The sequence below is a fragment of the Vanacampus margaritifer genome, chromosome 15 (assembly GCF_051991255.1).
Source record: "Vanacampus margaritifer isolate UIUO_Vmar chromosome 15, RoL_Vmar_1.0, whole genome shotgun sequence".
In the NCBI taxonomy this organism is placed as follows: Eukaryota; Metazoa; Chordata; class Actinopteri; order Syngnathiformes; family Syngnathidae; genus Vanacampus; species Vanacampus margaritifer.
The window spans coordinates 5579211-5603266 of record NC_135446.1 but is presented as its reverse complement, the minus strand read 5'-3'; the positions used below and the strand labels follow the sequence as shown (position 1 = coordinate 5603266).

General features: G+C 41.0%; 1 protein-coding gene across 2 annotated transcripts in view; it reads left to right on the top strand.

The window, feature by feature from the left end:
* pparaa (peroxisome proliferator-activated receptor alpha a) overlaps positions 1–23798 on the top strand; it is a 35946-nt gene extending 12148 nt beyond the window's left edge. The window contains exons 4-13 of one of the 2 annotated variants that reach the window (XM_077545132.1): positions 5410–8833; positions 9956–10018; positions 11063–11254; positions 12873–13095; positions 14963–15117; positions 18736–18874; positions 20481–20689; positions 20769–21038; positions 22683–22926; positions 22997–23798. In XM_077545132.1, coding sequence (XP_077401258.1) covers positions 12900–13095; positions 14963–15117; positions 18736–18874; positions 20481–20689; positions 20769–21038; positions 22683–22926; positions 22997–23241 — 1458 coding nt within the window. In that variant the 5' untranslated portion in view covers positions 5410–8833; positions 9956–10018; positions 11063–11254; positions 12873–12899 and the 3' untranslated portion in view covers positions 23242–23798. The remainder of the gene's footprint in view (positions 1–5409; positions 8834–9955; positions 10019–11062; positions 11255–12872; positions 13096–14962; positions 15118–18735; positions 18875–20480; positions 20690–20768; positions 21039–22682; positions 22927–22996) is intronic. The other variant, XM_077545133.1, reaches the window with a different exon arrangement.
* The last annotated feature ends 258 nt before the right edge of the window (positions 23799–24056 follow it).

Sequence of the window (24056 nt, the reverse complement as noted above, 5' to 3'; positions counted from 1 at the left end):
ATTTGGCTCTGTAAACCTTTCAAAATTGTTGAGAGAATTTAGTTGACTAATTAGATGGTTTGTGTCAAAAGTTAAAACATTTCTCTCAAATTATACAGCAGCAAAATGCAAAACACACACTATTATAATTAAGAGGGTGTTTTACAAGAAAATCCTAAATGGAAACTGTAATTTGCATTTTATTCTTCGAAAATAATTACTTTATTCTTTTCCAAACCTCTAATCAAATTTACATTTTAGGTTATGGGTAATTGAAAACAGTTAAAAAAAAAAAAAACTTTTAACTGATCACTGACCAAATTAATCATTTTTTAAATATATGTATTTAATAAAAAAGAACAAATAATTCAAGATGAGAGTTTTAGCCATGTATATTAATGCAGTACTGTGACGTGCAATTTTTCTTGTTTGTGTATTTAAATCTGCTGCCTCTATTAATATATTGCCGATTTTTCTTGCTAATTTATACTTCCACATTATTATTATTATTATTATTATTATTATTATGTTATTCGGGCAATCTAATATAATCATGTAGTAACAGAAATACAATATCAAATTGGCACATGTACTTTGTAGCTTTAATTAATTTCAGTTTGGTTACAGAGTGACTGAAGAAATTCAAATTTTTGCCCTTTGATTTGCCATATTCCTCTAATGATGTTTTTTTTACATTATTTTTAATTTTATTTCTATTTGTGTTGCACATGTTGTTGTTGATACTTGATGAGGCAAATTCAAAATGGTGTGAGAGGGGCTTCGTCACTCAGGCCGCCATGTTGTCTGTTCGTGTCCTCCATTTTGTGCTTCTGACTCTGTGGGAGCTCAGCTGCTTTAATCAAAGTTTTCTCTCAACTTGGGCCTGGCTTGTATTAAAACGAGGAAAACTCTTACTCATGTCTTATTTTTATATCTTTTTAGGGCGTTTTATTAGGACATGTCTGCCTTTTTGATTTATCCCAGACAATTTGACTTTTTCTCCACCAATGCCAACCTTATGAACAAGTGGAAAACTTGCCTTAACAGGTAAACCTCCAGGGAGTGGATCCTAGTGGGCCTCCTTTAAACTCCTAAAACAATTTGTCAGTGTTATGACCAAGAGGTCGCAGGGAACGTTACGGCTTTGCGGCGTGAGCGCGTGTGACCTGGAGCCCGATAGTGGCCGCTGAAGGTCACAGAGGTTAATAGAGACTGATGTATGAGGCCCCCGAGTGACATCCCAAAGGAGACACGGCCTCTTAATCCTTATTAGGCCTCCGTGTTAGCGATCCTTACCTTTCAAAGCAAACGGCACGCTCTCTTTGCATTGGGGGCCCCGGGCCTGCCCCTGCCATTCCACTTCTGACCCCGGGGTCGTGCCCTTTGTTCAAAACCCTTCACAGGCTGACCTTCGAGGTCATACTTGTAATGGAGAAGTTGTCGCGGCGCGTGCTGCCGAGGGGCCCCGACACGGACCACCTTGTAGACGGAGCCGGGGCCGCCACGCTGTCCCGCCGCCAAGCGCAGGGAGCATATGGAATCATGGGGATCATAGGAATTGATCACATTCGAGCAATTCATTCGTTTTTATTGGTCAGGTCCACACTAACAAAACGGCTACAAATGGAGGTGCTAGTTTAGAAAAGCACAAGTCTTGCTATATTTTACAATATAACTCCTTTAGTAACCTTTTAAGTTTAGAAAATCACGGTCATCTTACCAAGTTGGCAATTTGGTTGCTTTACATTTGACAGAAAGGAATTTCTTTTGCAAAAAACAAAAATTTTAACATTAAAATAATTTATTATGCTGGTTGAAAAAAAAAAACTGGCATAAAAAAATATAGTATAGTATCAGGAGGAAAAAAGCAAGTCCCAGAAGGGGAAAAAAACAAAGGCCTAAACTTGTTTTTATAAAGGTTATTGTCTATTTTTTTTCCATGTAAATGAGATAAGAATCAAAAATAGTGAAATTGGTAAAATAAATTGAGGTTTTGTTTAAAGGCCATATCAACCCAGCCCTAATTTTACACTTTTGTCATAATTATATCTTCAAAATAGGCCACAACCTTGAACCGAATCACTGTCATTAGATATTAGCTAGCTTTATAGTTGTGAAATTTGATAATGAACTTAATTTTAAATAGTGTCTAATGTTAAATTTGCGTGCTGAATGCCATTTGCTTGCTATATTCTGTAAAAGTGATCATATAATTGTGTTGTTATTGATGATGGATGCGGCATGATTTGTAAAATGAAAAATTCAATTCTTTACAATCTCATTGAGACGCTACGTTAGCACCGGCTCACCGAGTTGTCACAAAGCAAAGCTGTTAATAGTGGAGCGTCATCAATGTTAGCGTTACGCAGGCTGCAGCGGTAGGGGGGTGCGAGGCCCGCGCAGAGGCTACAGTGTGAAAAGTTGCATCCGAGCCAAAGCCAGAGCCGTATCCTCGGGTGAACCCTCGGTGACGTACGGCGGAGGAACAGGCTCCACCAAGTTTTTGGAATTCCTGCCACGTTAAACTGTAAACAACTGACAGGAACACCATCTTGATCGGTGAAGGGGCGGGGGCGATGATGATAGTCTTTGCAAAAATGCTGATAAATGCATTTTGGTAAGCTATTGTTTGATTTCGGCACCCGGCCGTGGTGGCATTTCATGCTGATTGCTATTGGTTGAGCAAACGTGGCGAGATATGACGTCAGCAGGTTTCAAACTAGTGACCGTTTGTGTTTTTCTCATCATGAGTGAACATGTGTCTCCACAAAGAAGCTTTGCTTGCCTCCCGAGTCGCCAGATTTTCTATCACCCGTATTTACAGTGTGTGTGAGTGAGTGAGTGAGTAAGTGAGTGAGAAGATAGCACAGCACTCTGCAAAATACAAGGGGCCTGAATTCTTCATTTTGAGATTGTGGAAAGCTTAGAGTTGCATTCACGTGCGTGTTTTGTATTGTTTGTGACATTAATCAGTGTTCTTTGCAAGGAGCTAGCACAGACTGACACTTTGAAGAAGCGTATGTGCTTTGGTTTCCCTATATTTGATGAGTTACTGTACGCATGAAAATCAAGAGCAGCAACTAGCTGTGTTACATGATGTTTCGTGTTTCTGGACACTTTTTCCTTCCCCTCCCACAAGCCGAATCTTTTGTGCAACATTGAGTAGAGGAAAATTTTGTCAGTGCTGAGTTGTGGGCTCCTTTTGGGAAAGAGAGACTGAAGGGGAGGGGACCGGCGACCGAAAGAGGAAGTTTTTTTGGTTTTGTTTTACAGTAGTGGAATCTGGAGCAAAGCGCTAAAGGTCATTACAGCATTTTGGCTGCTGAAAGGAGGTTTGGAGGGGAACGGTGGGTGGAAAGTGGACATGGCGCGGATGACCTTGGCTGAGGCTGCAGAGGTGTTCAAGACAGGTGACAGACAAAGATAGCAGGGGTGTTATTTAGCGCAAAACACACAAAGACCTGACGCTCGACGCGCATGGCCTGAATTTATTGCTTGAAGAGTTTGAGCTAGAATCGGCTAGTCACCAAGTTGGGGGTGGCGCGAGAGTCTATTTTGTCATCCCGACATTTCTTCCCTCATTCGCACGCAGAATGCGCCCACTCGCTTCTGGCGAGGGAAAGCTGGCTGGTCCTGTCATGGCGGCCATATCAGACCCCATTTTCTGTCAACAACAACAAGTCCTTAACATGTTTGTGGCGGAAAGACAAAAAAATGATTTTGAGTCAAGACTGCAGTTGTGATTGGCTGCCACTTCCTGTTGGGTAGTTTGATGTTGCTAGCCTCCTACATGGTCTTGATGGTCTCAAATGTACACACTTGGAGTTTTGGAGTTTCTCATTTTGCAAGGCATGTTACTGATATGTTAGATTTATTAGCCTAATCATACATGAGTGCTTATACTAGAATACTCTCACACATAGCCCTCCCCCTGTTGAAAGTATTGCACCGAACCGGTGATGAAACGCGTAGTGTGTACCCACTCCCACACGTTTCATCATCAGCTGAGCCTGTTCTCCTCCACTCACAGCTCTAACCCCGACTCCCCCCTCCCTCATATTCTGTGCCCCCCCCAGGCTCTTGCTTCTTTTTCTATCCATCGCCCTTCTCCTCTTTTCTGCCTGGGTCCCAGCCACATGCGAGAGGGTAGACTAGGACGCAGCAGCCCTGAGAGAGAGCGAAGGGGGAAAAAAACGCTCCGCTGTGCTATTTCTACAGGCGGGCCCTCCCCTCGGTGCCAAAAGAGGGAGGGATATTTTACTACTCGCGGTCCCAGGATTTTAACCCTGTGCCTGCTTCGGCGCGATACTACCAAGCAACAAGTGGCTTGCTTTCCTCCGATAATTCTGCACGGAAGACATTTTTGTATTCTTCAGACACTCAAACTGTGGTCGCTATTTTTGTCGTGTTCTCTGTGTTTTTTTAGGGGGCCTGCCGTCGATTTTTGTCAAATAATTTCCCCTGCTCTTATCTACCCTCCACCTTCCTCTCCCATCTCTCGACCTCTCCCTTTTTTCGGGGTGTTCTGCCCCACCCTCTCTCTCTCTCTCGCTCTTTCTGTGTGTGTTTGCATGTCTCTCTCTCTTTCTCCTCCTCTGTCTCGCTTGTGGGCAGTCTCCAGTGAAAGCAGAGCAGGAGGGCGGAGCGGCCGACCAGGCTTTTTTCTGGGACAGGTGCCAATTCTAAACAAAAGGCACAAAAAGCCATAAAGGAGCGAGATGATTCCAAGGGGAAGAAAAAGTAGCATGTTTGAGCGACTGATGGGTGTGTGCGTCCGCGGGTCAACCGTTGTCCGCGCTCACGACTTTGCTTCAGTCGATTTGAACGAGTTTCTGCTGAGCTCCCGAATCGCCTTTCCTCCTTGCTGTGCTCCCGTGAAGGCATTTGAGTTTGGAGCAAAGAGTGTGTGTGTGGGGGGGGGGGGGGGTGTGAAGGAGGAGGGCAGCGCGGTGTGGCGTCGGGCTCGGGCAGGAGCAGCACGAGGGAGGAGCTTCGCCTCCTCTGCTCCCTTTGCATTATTCATATGCCCGGGCCGGTACTGCAATCTGACTGGTTGCCCGGCTTAGCATTCAGCCGACATGCAGCGGCTCTGTTTGCTAACATTCCTCATTCAAAGCCTCGTTAACTGCCAGACGGGAGGAACACGCGACTCCATGGGAAAGCACATGGCCTCCCCCATTGTGGCGGGCCCTGACAGTCTCGGACTTGAAGGTGACAGACAGGGGAGAGAGCGAGGGAGATCCTCTTCTCTTGTGAATATCGGAATTGCTTTTAGCCAGGTTTGGTCCAAGGTGGGCAGAGCGAGGGGGCACAAACCAGACAGGGGGTCCAACAGATGGGCACACCTCTACTTTTGCGGTGGTCCGGACGGGGTGTTCGTTGGCACACTCTTGACTGAATCCAACTTGCTTCTCTGCCTCTTGTACACAGAGCGGATATGCAAACACGCTGCAATGTGGTGAGCCAGACATCCACCGCAGTGAACGGCAGAGATCTCTCGCAGTCAAACCTCACTGGGTAAGTCAGAGTGTAAGAGTGTGTGTGTGGGTGTGGATGTTCGAGTGTGTGTGAGCAAATGAAGCTTCATGCACATATGTGGAGGCTTTTTATGTGCAAAAGTGTGAAAAGTAGAAAGAGAATGAATGCTTTGTTTGATCCAATTCTCGCGTCTGGGCGTCCGTTTGCTACTTGACTAGTTCGGAGGGGTGACCCAGGGGCAAAAAGGGCATTAGCTACAAGACTTGAGACCAAATCGAGCTAATTTCCATTCCGGAGCATCATGACTTTCAGTTGAAGCCGCACATTTGATGTGTAGAAAAGAGATGAGGTTACAGGAAGCAGAGGAGTGCTGGGCCCGGGTCCAGGCAGGGCCTGCTGCACAAGGCCAAGCCACACCATAACGCTCTGTCTCTGCTGCTTTTTCACCCTCACTTCTCCTTTTTCATTGATCCAAAAGAGATTAACAACTATATTGAGTTGCCGCATTCAAACCTGGAATGTGTCTGGCGGTTCTGATTCCCAATAGAAGGCTGAATATTAAAAAAAAAAAAAAGGGTCATCAGTGACACGTGGCCACACATAGCTTTATAAAGCTTCGACAAGCCTGAGAGGCAAATTATTTTATTTTATTTTTTTATCTTAAAACATGCACGCACTCATCTTTTATCTTTTGCACTAAGTTCCATTATTTTGCTTTTTTACAATTTCTTTAAACATTTATGTAAGTCAGACTACCTTAAAATGGGTGTGCCGTTTAACCAGAAGGTTTGTACACATTTTAGAAATGTTTGTTGTAATATTAGCATTAGCATTACAACCACTTTTAAAAAAAAAGACAAAAATTGCATGTATGCGTGGGTGTGTTTTTTATTTTTTTATTAACCGCAGCCAGTATCTATCTGTACATCCCATGCATATACATTTTTAAATGAGCCTTTAGACGTTGGTTGTGTGGTAGCCCTCTAGAAAGCACATAGAGAATGGACAGTGATGACAAGATAGAAGTGGAGGCAGTGTGAGTCATCACTGATACATCGAGCCATCACACCTACTACCTACTTCTCATCTGCCACTCGCTACACTGAGCGCCGGCATCTCTGTCGGCCCGACAGGAAACCAAAAAAGTTACATTTGTGCTTGATACGTCTGAACCCCTCCCTTCGGAAAATGCTGAATGCATGAGGCACGCCACTCGCACACACACACTCACACATATCTTTCATTCTGCTTTGACATTATTTTACTGTCCACGTATGATTTACAAGTATGTATATATGTGTGTATATATATATATATATATATATATATATATATATATATTTTTTTTTTTAAACATGTTTATTGCACTATTTTGCCGTTCTTTACGACATGTGGGGATAAAATGCGCATTTGCATGTATTTTAATCACTGAGGGAAATGACATAACATGTCAATGTCATATAATTACCTCCATAAATGGCATTAAAGGCTGTGAATTTCATTTTCAAAAAATTCTCGGGGGGTGACGACAATTAAATTGAAAAGGTCTAAAACAGAATTTTGCAAATAATAAATCACTGTTTTATTTTCAAAAATGAAATCATTTTTTAAATGTTGACATATCCATATTAATTGAAAGTGAGGGAAATACACAGGCGCATGTGCACATACACAAACACCCAGTGCGTGCAAACAGCCAGACCCATTTGATGGTGTGCACCCCACAATGACGCCCCGGCTGGCCAGATGAATGGGGTTCCCACGCCTCTCGCAAGGAGTGCAGGGCACAGCCTCCTCCTCGGAGCATTCACACGCACAATGGGCCACATACAGATGGCCACTGTCTTACTTAAAACACACACAGGTGCATTGGAGTCAAATGGAGAAACACACACACTTACAAGTTCGGCCATGTTGAGCATGCAAAATTCTAATTAAAGCTAGCGTCATATTTATCTCTTCTTTTATATTAAATACACACTTTGTCTTTTGGGCTCACAAGATTTGTTTGTCTTAATGGGGTGAGAAAGCCTCAGTGTGTGTGTGTGTGTGTGTGTGTGTGTGTATGTATGTGTGTGTGTGTGTGTATTGTGACCTTTTTGGTTTTTCAGGTCCAACAAATTGCATTTAAATGAATTGCCGCTGTAGTTTTCCATTATGTATAAAATACTGTATTCGTGTTTTTGCTTTGAATTTAACCTGTGTGCGTGCGTGCGCGCTTGTGTGCATGCGTGCATGTGTATGTGTATATTATTGTATAGAAATACATCTAAACTAAAAACAGAATTTTTTTTTAAACCGGTAAATGGGGTAAGATTTGTTTTGTAATACTGCAGCTGTAATAGCTTTGTGGTTGTTCTTTTTTTAAAATTTATAAGATTATTTAATTCAAGACTACGGTGTATTTTTGTTTTACTTTTTCTTTTTTTTTTTAAATGTCGTTACTATTTATTAGACAGTATTTACTTTGATTGTTTGTGTGTGTTTGTGTGTGTGTGTGTTTAATTCAAATGATCCCACTTTATTTGCTGCCTTAGTGAATACATTGTTTGTCTATTTGCACTTTTTGTTTTGTAGTAATATACCAAGTCATTTTTGCATTATATTTTTCGCAACTATAATTAGAAACAATTTTAAAGGAAAAAAAGTTTTTTTTAAAGCCACAAAATTTTAAAGCCACAAAGTGAGTCTGTGCTTCTTAATCAGATATTATCCATTAACATTGTAGTTTATTGCCAGTCAGTGATGACATCGTGTTGAATGTAGTTGAAAATGAGTAGCCAGTATTCTTGAGATGTGATCACTCGGACATTATGCTGCATCAGCCATTAAATGATACACTCAAGGAGCTGCTTTATGACTAAATGGGCTCCATGGACACCTTACTGTGTGTGTGTGTGTGTGTGTGTGTGTGTGTGTGTGTGTGTGTGTGTGTGTGTGTGTGTGTGTGTGTGTGTGTGTGTGTGTGTGTGTGTGTGTGTGTGTGTGTGTGTGTGTGTGTGTGTGTGTGTGTGTGTGTGTGTGTGTGTGTGTGCGTGCGTGTGTGTGTGTGTGCGCGTGCGCGTGTGCGTGTGCCATTATGACCACATGTAGCTCACTTGTTCTCTTTCATTTGCAGGCTGAGTGTATTTCCTGGACAAACCTCAACTTCAAGGTTAGTTGTTTTCCCCCAAACTTTTTTCATTGAATATCCTTTTAAATGAATAATGTGATTAGCTCTGCGCCACCATGCGGTCGAATCTCATCTGTCTGGCGCCAATCCGGTTTCCTCTTTCAGAACCCTGAAGAATCCCGCTTCGCTACGAATCCGCCAAACACGACCGGACCCGTTAGAAGCTCCTCGAGCATGTTGTTGTGTGTCGAGTCCTCCAAATCGGTACGTCCCTGAGCTCATCCCCTCAAATGAAAGCAGCACAGGGAAAAAGAGGGAAGCAAAGCTGCGGGCTTAAAGGTCAAATGAAGATTAGCGGGGAAACCGTACACGAGGGCACACCGGCTGGCACCCGGAACTGCACAAAGGCCTCATTGTCACGGATGCCTCGGCTTGGGCCTCACATGCTTGGGAGGACCCCTGCTGGCGGCCTTGAGCAACTGAACCCAGTGCAATGCTTAATCTCAAATGGTTGCAAGCAATCCTTCGTGACAGCTTAATGCCGCTTTGCAGTTTATGGTGCGCTCCCCAAACAGGGGACTGATTTTCTTCTCTCATTAGTAACGTTTATTTTATTGCAGGCACAATACTTGTGCGTTTGGCTTCTCACCCTTTATTTTGGATCCCCGATCCAAACCCAGGCAGACTTTGATGATAGCAGCATAAAAAAAGCCAGAAGTAAGAGTTTTTATTTTATGTGAACTGTGGTCCCGTGTTAACATGTGCTGAGTCAGGGCTTCTGCACACTTTATAGGCCTGGGCATTCAGTAGTACTGCTATGGCATTTATGGGTTAAGTCAGGGGTGCTCAAATTCGGTGCCTCGAGAGCCCCTATCCAGCCTGTTTTCCATGTTTCCCTCCTGCAGCACAGCTGAATCTAATGATTAGCTAATCAGCAAGCTTTGCAAAAGCCTGATAACGATCCTGATCATGAATTAGTTGTGTTAGTGGAGAGAAACATGAAAAAGAAGCTGGATAGGGGCTCTTGAGGACCAAACTTGAGCCCCCCTGGGTTAAGTGAAGTGTTTTTTTGTTTTTTTTAGTGGTTAGTATTGAGCGCACTGAGTCACTTAGCAAAATTGCTGCCTCACATCACAGTAGCCTGAAACTATCTAACTACCGGCACAGCACGATGTCAAGATCCAATGCGAGAGCTACATTATATCACTATTTTGTTTGGAAACGGCTGCCAGTATGATACAGTGCGTGTAGTATACAGTATCTCCTTTTCTGTCTGCGGAGTGTCTGGTGAAAGCCTGAAGCTTGGACAATTGTTACCTGATCCTCGGCTGTAAGGTGAGAGCCAAGTGAAAGTGTGACACACTCCTCCTGCGTTGTGTCCTTCAGGCCGAGCAAGGCAGAGCGGACACACGTGCGGCACCATCACCAGGACAAGCGCACAGTTGCAATGTAAGTTGCAAAAATGTTGCTGTTTATTTTAATGTTCTCTCAGGTGGGCAGTTAGCTGTGAGACGTGAGCGGCACCTTGAGGAAGAGCGCAACGGTCCTTTGGGGTGAGGTAGTAGGTTGTATAGTTTTAGGGTCCTTCCCAAACTGTCAGATGACTATGCAACTTACTGTCTTTCCTGAAGCGACTGTCAAGGCAGCGACTTCATCAAGTTGTTCCAGTATTCATATGAATGTCATGATTTCACAAGTAAATGGAATTAGCGCCATACGGATGCTTTCAACCTGCGTTCAGCCTCACGGGTGACTCATGGTGTTCGTACAGGGTGAGGTAGTAGGTTGTGTGGTTTCAGGGTTGTGATTTTACCCCATCAGGAGTTAACTATACAACCTACTGCCTTCCCTGGAGGGCAGCAATTCGTCTGAGGAGTCTTTGACGTCATTCGTCTCCAAAGACGTCAAAAGGGCTGTGGTTAATGTCACAGGGCGCACCCGTGGTGAGTTTTACTCAGTATTATTTGCATTCTCGTATTTGCGTCATATGTATTAGTACCATATTGTTTCATTCAAAGACCAATAAAGGCTGGAAACAAATTTTGACTCATTTGTTTTATTGCCTAATGAGCTCTTCCAATCCACAAGTGGAATGTAAGTCACAAGACCAAGAAATAATTTGAAAAATTATTTCCTGATCTAGTTCTAGTAGCTAGTTCTTTACCCACTACCAAATGCCTAATGATTACGCTTCAAATAAATCCGCAATAACAATCACTCCACACTGACCAGCAGAAGACCACCTTGACTCGCATCCACAAACAGTAGAGGGCGCAACGGACAAATTACATTGAAATTAAAGTGCCATTTTCTCATGATGCACACAATCCGAACTAAACAGTGGTAATGTAGAACCACAAACAAATTCAGTTAAAAAAAATAAAATCACATTATTTTTATTTTTACTAAAATCAAGTTTTACCGTTTTGTTTTTCTTATTTTACAACCCGGAATTGTTTTCGTTCCCTGCACTGTGATTGGTCTAAAATGTAGGTGTGCCAGGTGGTGTGCTCGTTCGGTCGCGCTCTGTTGACGTCATTTCCTGCGGGGGGACGAAGGGCGTGTTGACTGAACGCAGGCCGGAGTAGGACGCTGGTCGAGCCGCTACGCTGATCTGAACGTCTTCGTCAAACAAACGCCCCTGGGATTTGTCATCTGGAAATGCTCGGGAGCGAACTCTCTGCGGTAATAACAAAACATTCAAAGTTTACTGCTGTTATGTAAGTGTGATTATGAGCTGCTAAGAGGATTTCCGCCATGTCTTCTGATGGGATTGGAAACTTTTTCAACAGTTTGTCGTCATGGAGGCGAAATATTTCTAGCGGTTTGATGACCTTGTCAGACATGAGGGAGATATGCAGCCACTTCCAACGTTCAATGTATTTTTAGTTGTGGCACTTAACAGATGCCCTTACAGCAGGGATCAAAAGCAGTTTCACTGTTGCTGCAGGTGCAAAAAAATAATAAAAATAAGGGCAACTATATCCAACTGGGCCTGGATCACTTAAGGTGTTTATATCTTTGTTCCTCCTTATTTGATTTTGGTCCATTTAATTCTTTGTTGACATGCATTCTGCAAAGCTCTTATTTCCTCTCCTCCTTTGACCTAAAGATAGAACCCCTCCCTCCGACTGCCTGGGAAGTAAAACACAATGAAAATGAATGCCTGGTCAGGTTACACTCAGGCCATAACATTAGGCGCACCTAATGAGAAAAGTTGTCAAAAAGATTTAAAATAAATAAATAAAAATACTTCCTTGTTTTGAATGTATTTGACTTGATTTCCTTAAGTTTGTGGCAGCATGGTGTGTGAGTGGTTTGTGAGTCTGCCTCAGTTGTATGAGGTTTGAGGAATCTCAGCTCTGCCTTCACTAAATTGTGCACAGGTGGGAGTGTGAATGGTTGGTTGTCAAAAAATGTGCTCTGGGATTGGCCGGCGACCAGTCCAGGTTGTACCAAAGTCAGCTGGGATAGACTTAATTTCCCCCTAATGAGTGAGGCCTGTAATGCTTAAACACAATCGCACCTCAAAAAAAAAAATGTCTTAGCATCTGTACTTGTGCTCCACTTTTGAAAATATCAGGAACATCGTCCCATTATTTTATGGGCCTTTAGCCTTTTCCTCTCCCAAAATAAAGTCAGCAAAAATTTCAACTAGGATGTTAACCCTTTTATTTTGTGAATGTTTGAACTTCCATCTTAAGCAATGATAACTTCATGTTAATCATGCTGCAGACCGCTCAAGTGCTTCACAAATCTTTACACAGTGCCAGTTGTCGGCGTGATCCCACTTTTATGTCACCCACTTGCACTCACCTGGCTTTGTGTTTGTCTTTGGAGTCTTCATAGAGTTCTGCTCGTTACACAGCTGAGGCTCACTGTCAGGACTTGTCCTGACAGACATGCTGTAACAAACTCCTCCACATAAACAAGAGTGAGTGGATCAATTGAGGGTTCCACGTTTGTGGATTATTTTTGAAGTAGTGGAATAATGCCACTGTACTCTAGACAATTAAATATTAAAGTTTGGGATTTTTTCTGAGTCGGTGATCTGCTTCTAACGCTTGGGCACAACTTTACATGTTTTAATTCTCATCCCCATTGTTGTAATCTGGAATCAGCGCTACATTAACGTCAGGACATCTGCCGCAGTCAATTACTGGAAGTCGGGGGGAGAACGTTTGTGGAATGGCTCAAACAGATGTCCCGGTCGGCCGGCACGCTCACTACACTGTTTTTTTATGGTCGTCTTCTTTGACACAAAACTCATTGGGTTTCACGACTGTCTTCTTTCTTTCCGTAGTCTGGTGAGTGAGGTGGTCATCCAGCCATGGCAGGGGATCTCTACTGCCCGCCGTCCCCACTGGGGGACTCCCTCTTGGACAGCCCCCTGTGTGCGGACCTAATGGAGGATCTTCGTGACATCTCCCAGTCCATCGCAGCGGACACTCTGGGGTTTGATTTCCCAGAGTACCAGAGTCCCGGTTCGGGGTCTGAGAGCTCGATCGCACTGGGTGAGTTGTCAGGTAAAAAGAAGATTTATGCATAAGTGCAATACATGAAGTAATATTGTACATAAACACATTAAGACACATAAATGATGTACATAAAGAAAATGACAACACACAGTATTATATTTATTGAGAAAAAATTGAGTTACAGCATATAATCAACTGTCCTGTAATAGTTGTTGCATTAAATTATCATGTTCTTTTCCTAAAATATGCATATAGTTATCTATGTTTTTTATATTTATTTATTTCATTAAATAATTTATTTATTTTAAATAAAAGAAAAAATGTAAATAAAAATTGTTCGTATACAATTTTTTTTATTTATTTTTTATTAAATGATTGATTCATTTATTGTAAATAAATTAGAAAAAATATTAGTTAAATAATTTGCTAATTCATCAGATGTATTACAACTACGTTTTTTTTTGTTGTTTTTTTGTTTTTTTCTCAGGAGAGCTCAGTATTGTTCATTCGATTTGACATCATCATTGCTCTCCTTTTTTTAAAAAACAAATAAAAAATATATACATATATATATATATATATATATATATATATATATATATTGTATGTGGGTGTATTCATCAGTTCACCTAAAGCCCATTAAAAAAAAATCCCATACTAATAATATAATATAATAATAAATTGCCAAATGCAGAAACATCAATGTAAGTACAACTACGTTTTTAAAAGCAAGTGATTATGTCTTAACACTCACAGCTTTACATAATTTAAAAATGTCCATTTATTTTATTCAATATTTTTTCATTTACTTTGATTAAATTAATCATTGAGCTGTCAAACGATTACATTTTTTTTAAATCAGATTAATCACATCTTAGAATTTTGATTAATCACAATTAATCACTTAATTTAAAATACTTTTTTATCAGCATTTTTTGCCCACCAAATTTAAAGAGCACCTGGTATGTGTTAATTTTTTTCGACATTTAGTGTTAGGAAGACGTCTTCCACATTTTTTGATCCACTGTATGCCCTCATCTACCTGTTTTTCTAATCAGTTAATTACTTGCATAATTTAAAATGGGAAAAAAATGACCCCAATATTTTGACATGAACAAATATTCTTAGGGTCATAAACAAATATTTATTAAATGCTTTACTTTATGTAGTTATGGTTATTGCTCAAACACAACCTGTGCTACCTTTAACGTAACCATCCGCTGTCAGCTAAAGGATCAGCGTCACTCAAAATTAATGGTGCAATTAATCAGAGTTAATATATAATATACGATAATTTTTTTGTGATTAATTAATTAACGCTTTAACTTTGACAGCACTGTAAATAATATGACTTTCAGAGTGACTGTTTTATAATTAGCATAGTCAATTGTTTCTGTTTACTTAAAAAAATCCATTTATTTTTATTAACTGTTAAATTAATTATACTTCATTTTATTCATTATTCATGTCCAACAAAATGTGTTACTTTGTTTAATTAAATGTATTCTAAATAAATTCAGTAAAACTATTATTTTCTTAGACAAGTTTTTTTTTTACATTTAGTAAAAAAATGTTTTTTGTAAAAAATATTTTTATTCTGAGTATCTTTTTATTGTTATTATTATTATTATTATTATTATTAAGAATAATCAATTTGACATATTTTACGAGCACACTTCAGCTGTTGTTGTTTTTTAATGTCATCTACAAATGATCGTCTGCCCTTTTTAAAAGTCAAACGTGGCCATTAAAAACGAATCTTTGCCCACCCCTGAATTGTTGCATAATCATGAACCTGAAAAAGGCCACTGTGGCGAAAGTTTAGACGTTCCTTGTTCTGAATAGTGTAGAAGGTAAATAATCATCAATGTAAATAAATGCACACTCAATTGCTTGCTCCTGTGTTGCCCGGCAGACACCTTAACCCCGGCTTCCAGTCCGTCATCGGGAGGCTGTGGGGATGCGCAGGAGCCCGGCGAGGCCTTGGGTACCCTCAGCTTACAGTGCAGGGTGTGTTCGGACAAAGCGTCGGGGTTCCACTACGGCGTGCACGCCTGTGAGGGCTGCAAGGTGAGACGAAAACCGTTTGCTCGAAAGGACAATTCAAGCCATGACAAGGAATGGCTCACCTATCCTGACACGTTCACATAACATAATGCTGGGTATGCAGAGGCGCTTGACCTCGAGGCCAATGGAAAGTTCCGGAGCCAGCATGTGGGGTTGAGGACACGCCGGCCTCGGTCGACTTGTCACCTCTCCCCTGCTTGGCTAGCAGCCAGCGTTACTGACGCTGGGACGACTTGCACACGTGTGGAGCAATGTCACCTCTCATGGGAAAATTGGCAGGATGTCATCGGGCCGCCTGCGCCTGATATTGTTGCCGTTTGTTGGCGGGGTGCTCATAAAAGTGTGACGTCTGCAAGAGGTGTGAGTGAGTCGTCAACATCGTGTGCCCCCCACTTGAGTTGCAAACGCTGCTGCTTTTAATCCAAGCACACTTGCAACCTTTTAATTTTTTAGCATTCGAGCTAGTCCGCGCACGTCAGGTATTTGACAGCTGTCAGTTCATTGCCTCATCATGGAAAATGTGGTCAGAAATGTGCCTGGCGCTTGGTTGCTATTATTCAATGTGGCCTTTCAGGCTTCATTATGTTTTATGTTGTACACAAGTACACAGATTTTTTTTTAGGACAATTAAATATTCACTCCAAATGGTAGTGAGAGCCTGAACAATTTTATGTATTTAATTTAATTGGCCGATAGTCCATTTAAAGTAGGCAAAAATGTGATTGATTTTTTTAGGGTCATATTTTAGTTTTATTTTTTACACATTACAACATAAGAGAAAGAACAACAGTCAAACATCCTCCTGCCCCCACCAAAAATAAATATATTTTAAAAAAATCTCTGTTGTAAAGTTAAAACTGTCAAACGCTCTCTATAATTCATATCTTTATATTTGTAAGCATTAAGGGACCAACAAATAAGTTATTTTATTCATAACGGTTTCATTTATCAGATGATTAATTGGTTTTGATTCTGCCAAATTTCTGAATCCGTCCAGAATTGACTCGTACAGGAAGAGATGCCTGAGGCTCAGAGCTAAAACACTCAAATTCACAACCTGATCGTAACTCAACCAAAGCAGTTCCATTCTTTCAGTTCCATTCTTTTGAGTGTAGGTGACTCCATTCACTGTCCACCAGAGTGTTTTTCCCCCCCAAAATGGTCTCACACTAAACTTTTTTTCTCTTTCTATGCGGCCCATTTAGGCAGCAAGCCAGTTCGACTGTAATTTGAGTCGGGATCAGTTGGCCTGAGGCTCTGAGCTCAATCCTTTGAATGCACGAGCCATCTGTAACAAACTAAACTGCTTCTTTCTACTGATTGCGCGGTAAACTGAGCAAGCCTAGTGACAGTCACTCCAGCATTTACGAAACGTAGATGAATGCTAAAGTCACTGGCCAGGGGAATCTCACTCCGTTAACTTCCCACCATTATGCTTTGGTGTTTTTTTGTTTTGTTTCTTTCAATACGATCCCCCCTTTGTGTTAAGGCAGAAAATCACTTGGCCCCCAATTAAATGTGCCCCAAGGCTCAGAGCTTAACCCCTTCACATTATAATGCACAGGCCAACTGTAACAAACCTAAAGAAGCGCCATTCCAGACGTACATGCTTGCTAACATTAACAGTTCTTGATAGCCTCTCTCCATTTTCTTGAACTCACCAATCATGTACAATACTTGAGCAAAGAAGGATTGAGTCATTCAAGTATGTTGAGCAATGCGTTTTATTTGCGTGTTTATCTTCTCACGTCGTAAATCACAGTGTGGCCTCTCGTTACGTTTGCGCGCATGCAAAGACACGCTGCTAGTTGCTTGCTTGTTTTTTCCTGTTTTTTCCCCCGCCCCCTGTTAGGAGCAAATGAATCAATTCATGGCAAGCGCGCGACATGACTACACGCATTCCCCTTAAATGTTGTGCTCACGCTGGCGTGTGATATAACAGCCCATAACCTTCCGTTTGCGGCTGAAGTTGACCATCATATGTGATCATGTGACCGTTTTGGCAGAAAGGAATATGCGTGGATCTTATTATTTGGCGCATGTACGATATCTGCTCCCACTTTCTTTCTTTGAGGGCTTTAGAAAGGTGTCATTCGACTCGGGGCCTCTTTAAGAATAAATATGGTCCAATTCCACTGGCTCCTTTTGCCTCTGTAGGGCGGTGATGTAACACTGACACGAACACCTGAATGCTTTTGTTGTTATGTTCAAGCCAGACAGTTGAGGGGAATGGAAAGAAAATAAGGCCGAGAGGACAGTTAATTGTTTGTTTTTTAAGGCAAAGTTCACGGAGTTATATTTTAGTGTGTACAATACATGTGCTTTACAATTATACTAATAATGTACTCATAATAGTTGCATTACCTTTGTAGGAATTGTAAAAACAAACTTCATTAGCATGCTAATATTGAGATGTACTGCATTTTGTTTTAAACTTAAAGTGAAGTTCATGTCCAAAATTTTCTTCACAATGTTTGCCCTCACAAGTCTAAACGCAGTATTCTGCTAAATATATTGCATTTGTGGAATATGAATTAAGAAGCAAAATCCACTTGTTTTTTTCTCCATCTCTGGGGCGGCCATTTCGCTGCTTGCTGTGGACTGAAAATGACTATGGCCCGACCAATATGCATTATTTAGGCCGATGCGGATAATTGGCAGAAAAAAATACAGATTACAGAATACGGCTGATTCTTTTAACACAAAAAAAAATGCATAAAATGTGCCCCGCCCCCCCCCCATTCCTTATGAATGGGTGTCACTTACGCATTAACTTTCGCTAGATTTTACTCAAATAATAGCAATTGAAAAAACAATAAGAACAAATACTGACTGTTACTGTGCATTTTGGCCTCTTAGGGGCAGTGTGGTGCCGTGCATCCATGGTGTAAACACTCAAAAGTGATTACAGAAGAAAGTTACGATTTAATTCTATTTAAAAAAACAAACAAACTAGTTTTTCCCATATTAAGAAGAATTTGTGCCTTTTGTAGTGTTATCTTACCTGTGGGTATGTGTTCCCTCAGCATTTGTGTGTGAATATTCGTTATTTGAAGGGGAAAACACTCCCGACGTCGATGCTAACTTCTGGTTAGCATTTGATTGGGATCCTCCCTTCGCTTTTAGCATTAGCGCTAGGCTAGCGATGTTTTAAAAACGAAGCATGTTTTGTATTAAATATACAGTGGATGTTATTCTTACTGCGGTGTGTTTGGTTTTGCAGTTAACTCCAACTGGGGTGTCATTAAACAGTTTAAAGGACGCTTGGGGCCAACAGAATAACCAGAATAACATAGATGCACACTTGCTAGTTGCTAATGCTAGCAAGCAAAATGGTGCGTTCAGGGTACTTTCACGGCGTTGGAAACTTCGGTTTTCTTCAATTAGAATGTTTTAAGGGGAAAATAAATGGTCAATTGGCCGATTGTTTTGGCAGATGTTTGAAGGGCAATAATCGGCCGATTCGGGCGGGCTGTAAAAATGACATCACAGTTTTTTATAGTATTACGGTACACAATATGTTTGTTTGTTTTTTGAAGTGTAATTGAAGTAATAACATAATCCTTTATTGATCCCTAGAAGGGCAGTGTTGACAGTGTGCTACTTTTCTTCCTCCACCAGGGTTTCTTCAGGAGAACGGTCCGGCTCAAGCTGGAGTATGACAAGTGCGAACACCACTGCAAAATCCAGAAGAAGAACAGAAACAAGTGCCAGTACTGCCGCTTCCACAAGTGCCTTTCGGTGGGCATGTCCCACAATGGTAAGGCCACAAGTTGTGCTTTCACATTTTTCGAAGGACTTCCAATTCAGTCCAGTAAAAAAAAAAAAAAAAAAAAAAAAGATTCCTGTCAAGGGTTATTATAGTTTTGGAATTTTCATTATAGTTGTTTTTTATTTTGTTTTGAGTTTTATTTTTTAATTTAGTAAGTTTTAATTAGTTTTCAGGGTTATTCTGTTAGTTTTAATAGTTGTACTCATTTATAAATGTTTAGTTTCAGTTTAGTTAGTTTTATTATTAATAAAAAAAAAAAAGTATATTACTTGTTAGGGCTGCACAATATGTCAAAACAATATGGATATCGGCCCAAGCAATATGCATATTGCGAAACATGCAATAAGTTTCATATGGAATTTTATGCTTTTATCTGAATTTGACCAGTCATCCGCTAACTAAAATGTGCACCGCCATCCGATGGTTGAACATTATCGAGAGGTAATTACAATTAATTAGCTAATAATATATTGAGTTTTCTTATTTTGTTGCATGAAAAAAATAAATTCTTTCATTAAATAATAAAACTGTCATTTCTTTTGGTACATGTTAAATCTCGCAATGATATCGATATCGCTACATATTATGATTTTCCAATATCGTGCAGCCCTATTACTTGTTCGCAATATTAAAAAAAACAACAACATGGGAGCGACGTCATCTGAAGGTGCTTTTCTATTGGCTGCTGCTAGATGATGTCACTTCTGTGTGACACACTTTCAAACGTCTTTATTCCGGGGCGTGGTTACCGTCACTTGCCTTTGGTGCAGGTTGGCGTGAGTTTGCTTCCCGCCTGGGAGACCATATATGTGTGTGAGTGCTCAAAAAAAAAAAAAACTTTCTTCCGGTTCAAAGTAAATCTACCGTACTTAAAATCATCCCCAAAGGCTCATACATTATATTAATTACATCTGACTAAAATGAAGGATATTTTTGCTATAATTATAGTTAGTTTTAGTTAATTCTGTAAACATAAAATGTAGTTTCAGTTAGTTTTTGTTTTTAAAACGCATTTTCGTTTTTATTTTATTTCGTTAACGAAATAGTTTTTTGAATTTTAGTTTGAGTTTTTTGTTAGTTTTAGTTAACTAAAATAACCCTGTTGCTGTTCTAGTTTTTTCTGCTCTTTATGTCCCTAAGAGCTCATTCGGTCAACAAAAAGTAAGTCGTAGTAGTGAAGAGCATAGAGATCTTTTTCCAGATGTAGTGAATGAACATTAAAAAGTCGTCTGAAAAATAAATTTGGTACTCAAGTAAAGTGAAGATACCTGAAAAATCTGAGTTTTTGGTGACTTCCCACTACTGAAGTCGAATGCAGCTCCAAGCACAAACACAGCACGAGGTGACCCAGGTCAACAGGCTTTACATTGCTGGCGTTTTTTTTTTTTATAGCGCATGTCCCGCTGGAGCTTTCCACTAACAAAACACAGAGCCCCCACAGCACATCTGGCCTGTCGTCAACAGCGGGGTCGTTGGGTTCGTCCCGACTGCCTCGCGCCGGCCGCAGGGCACCGCCATATCATTTGCAGGCTAATTTGCGTAAAAGAGGCTGCGCGGGATTGGCAATTGTTGAAGGAATGTCTCGGCTCAACAGCTATCCGCTTCGGACGCATGCCCCGGGCGGAGAAGATAAAGCTGAAGGCGCAGAGCAAGATGGTGGCTAAAAAGAAGGAGGAGGCGGCGAGCCCCACGCTGTCCCACCACAACATTCTCATCGGGCGCATCCACCAAGCCTACATGAAAAACTTCAACATGAACAAAGCAAAAGCGCGCCTCATACTCACCGGAAAGACCAGCAAGCCGGTAAAGGCACCAACACGTGTTCACACTCTTTCTTTTCATCTTGAGCTCACCTGATCTCCTTTGTTGTTCTTCTCCGAAGCCTTTCATTATTCACGACATGGAGACATTCCAGCTGGCCGAGAAGACCCTGGCGGCACACGTGGTGTCCAAGGCGGACGACGAGGAGCCCGAGAGCGGCGTCCCGGCGGGGGTGCTGGTTGCCGCCGTGGGATGCGGCGGACTCCAGCAAAGGAAGGCCGAAGCGCGCCTCTTCCACTGTTGCCAGAGCACCTCCGTGGAGACGGTCACTGAGCTCACCGAGTTTGCCAAAGCTATTCCCAGCTTCCAGAACCTGGATTTGAATGATCAGGTACCTTTAGCCGGGTTGTCACAATTTGGGGGCTTTTATGATACTTACTTTTCAGTTTGTTTTGGCTTTTCAGATTCAGTTTGTTTTAATTAGCAGGATTGCTTGTTTTCATTCGTTTTAGAATTAGTTTTAGTTTTGTTTTTGTGAAGAAAATATTCATGGACAGGATTTTTTTTTTTAAAGGTTTTTATGTATTATGTAATAAAATACATTAAAATTCCCAAATGACTGTTAGACTTTGACATTTTTGTGATACTTATAGTTAGTTTTAGTTTTGTAAATGTAAAATGTGCTTTCCGTTAGTTATCTTTTTCAAACACTTTTTATTTTGTTTATGAAAATGTTTTATTTTTTAGTGATTTCATGCGTTTTCAACACCCATAAATAACCTTGACTTATATTTATTTTTATTATTGTTAATTTTCCATTTTTATTTAAAATAGATTTTCATTTTCTTTTTTTCTCGTAATATTTTTGCTTTCGTTTATTTTGTCATTGTTCTGATTTTTGTTTGTTTACTTTTTTTGAACAGCTGTGAGACCATGCTGATGTAACAATGCAAAAAGTAATCATAGATCAAATTTTTTTCTATGGTTTTGTTTTTTTAAGCCATACAAGCTGCATTTATTTCACTCACTTTTAGAAGATCCTCCTCAAGTGAGTTATTTAGGTTTGCGCCTGCTTCTCTGTTGTGAGACCATGCAGAATTGCAAATGCAAGCGAACACTGAAATTCTCTCCAAGAATTTTTTGTATTTATTTATGTATTTTCGCCGCCATTTATTCCTCATTTTTTTGTGTGCTCACTTTCAAGTGATGTATTAAGGTTTGCACTTGCTGCACGGGCTGTGAAATCATTGATATCTAAAAGAAATTGCAAGCAGTGGTGGTGCCGTGTGATTTCTCAAAGCAGTTTCCCATTACAATGATCTACAGTTTGTTGCATTTTTTCCCCACTCACTTTCAGATGACTCAAGTGGTGTATTAGGGCTGGCACTTGCTGTATGGCCATGCGGATCTGCAAATGCAAGCAGTGACAACATGGCATGGTCTTAAAGCAGATATTCATTATAACTTTTTTTGGTATGTATGTTTCTGCTCACATTGAGATGACTGTCCTCAAGCGATGTACTTCAGTTGCTGCACGGCTGTGAGAGCTGCACAAATGCAAGCAGCGAGGCCTTGAAAGTTCCTCCAAATGACTTATTTCTTTATGCTGCATTTATTTTTGCTTGCTTTCAGGTGACACTCCTCAAGTCATGTTTGCACTTGCTGCACGGCTGGCTGTGCAAATGCAAGCAATGATGCCATGTCATTTGCCGAATGTAGTAGTCTTTATCTTTTTTTAAATTTTTATTTACCCCTTTCTCAAATAAGATTTGCGCTTTCAACATGGCTGTGAGACCATGCAAATGTGCAAATGCAAGCAGTGACGTCATATCATTTCCTGAAAGCACCTACTGACTCCAACTTTTTTTCTTAATACGCTGCAATGTTTTCACTCACTTTCAGGTTCTCAAGTGATGTATTATGGTTTACACCTGTTGCACGGCTGTGAGATATACAGGTGTGCAAATGGAATTGCCTCAAAGCAGTTACTCTTAACAACATTTCTTGCTGTTTGTTTCCTTTTTTTTTTTTTTAGGTGACCCTCCTCAAGTACGGCGTTTACGAGGCCCTCTTCACCCTCCTGGCCTCGTGCATGAATAAAGATGGCCTCCTGGTGGCGCGCGGCGGCGGTTTCATCACTCGCGAGTTCCTCAAGAGTCTGCGGCGGCCCTTCAGCGACATGATGGAGCCCAAGTTCCAGTTCGCCACGCGCTTCAACTCCCTGGAGCTGGACGACAGCGACCTGGCTCTTTTCGTGGCTGCCATCATCTGCTGTGGAGGTGAGTCGGAGCCAGTCCATGGAGAGGGACACCATCGTTAAGGCCCTCACTTTTTTCCTCGTCTGTGTAGACCGTCCGGGTCTGGTGGATGCGACTCTGGTGGAGCAGCTCCAGGAAAACATCGTGCAGGCTCTGCGGCTCCACCTGCAGGCCAACCACCCCGATGACGCCTTCCTCTTCCCGAGACTGTTGCAGAAATTGGCCGACCTCCGGGAACTGGTCACGGAGCACGCTCAGTTGGTGCAGGAAATCGAGACGACGGAGGACACGTCGCTTCACCCCCTCCTCCAGGAGATCTACAGGGACATGTATTAAGAGATGGCTCATTTACCTGCTGCCTCCCTTATCAATGTACTGTACGTTATTATTTTGGGGGGAAGGGCAGCTGTGAAGTGGAGGCCAGAGATGACAAAAAACTTCATGAGTGTAAAATAGTGCCTAAATAGTCTAATTAATGTGTGATTGTGCCTTCCACACAAAAAAGACCACTGTGAAATAAGCAATGAAACCTCTGCATCAGTTGGACGAGTGGTTTCTTTGATTTATTTTTTATTTTTTTTACCACATTTAAGGTTGAATTAACAACTCGGTTCCACTGTAAGCAATCATTTAAAGCTATTAAGATGTGCATCATACCTCTTGTACGATGTACCCCACATCTTTCATAAATACAAAATACTTTATGTGCCAGTGTGAAATAACTTGTTTTAACATTAATGACATAAGCTGTAAAATTTTGTGCGGATGTTCCTAAACTCTTTTTTTTAAACAGCATAAAACAATATTTTGAAACATTGTCCATTTATGTTTAAATATGTATTGTGTCCTCCACACAAAACTGAGCAATGTGTAATAAATGATGAAACCCTGAATTTATTTTGTGTTTGAATGAGATTTAAGTTTTGATTAACCATTTATTATAAATAGAAATGAATTGATTCTTCTTGATATAATTTTAAATGACTGCAAAGTTGCTTTACATATACAAAATACTGTGGGCTACAATACAGTACATGCAATTACCAGTGTAAAATAATTTGCTGTCACATTTTGTGAAAGGTGATGTGGGTACTTTTTAATTATTGCCCATGTGTGTAATAGAACAAAACGTGGTTGGTCTCTTCGCATTA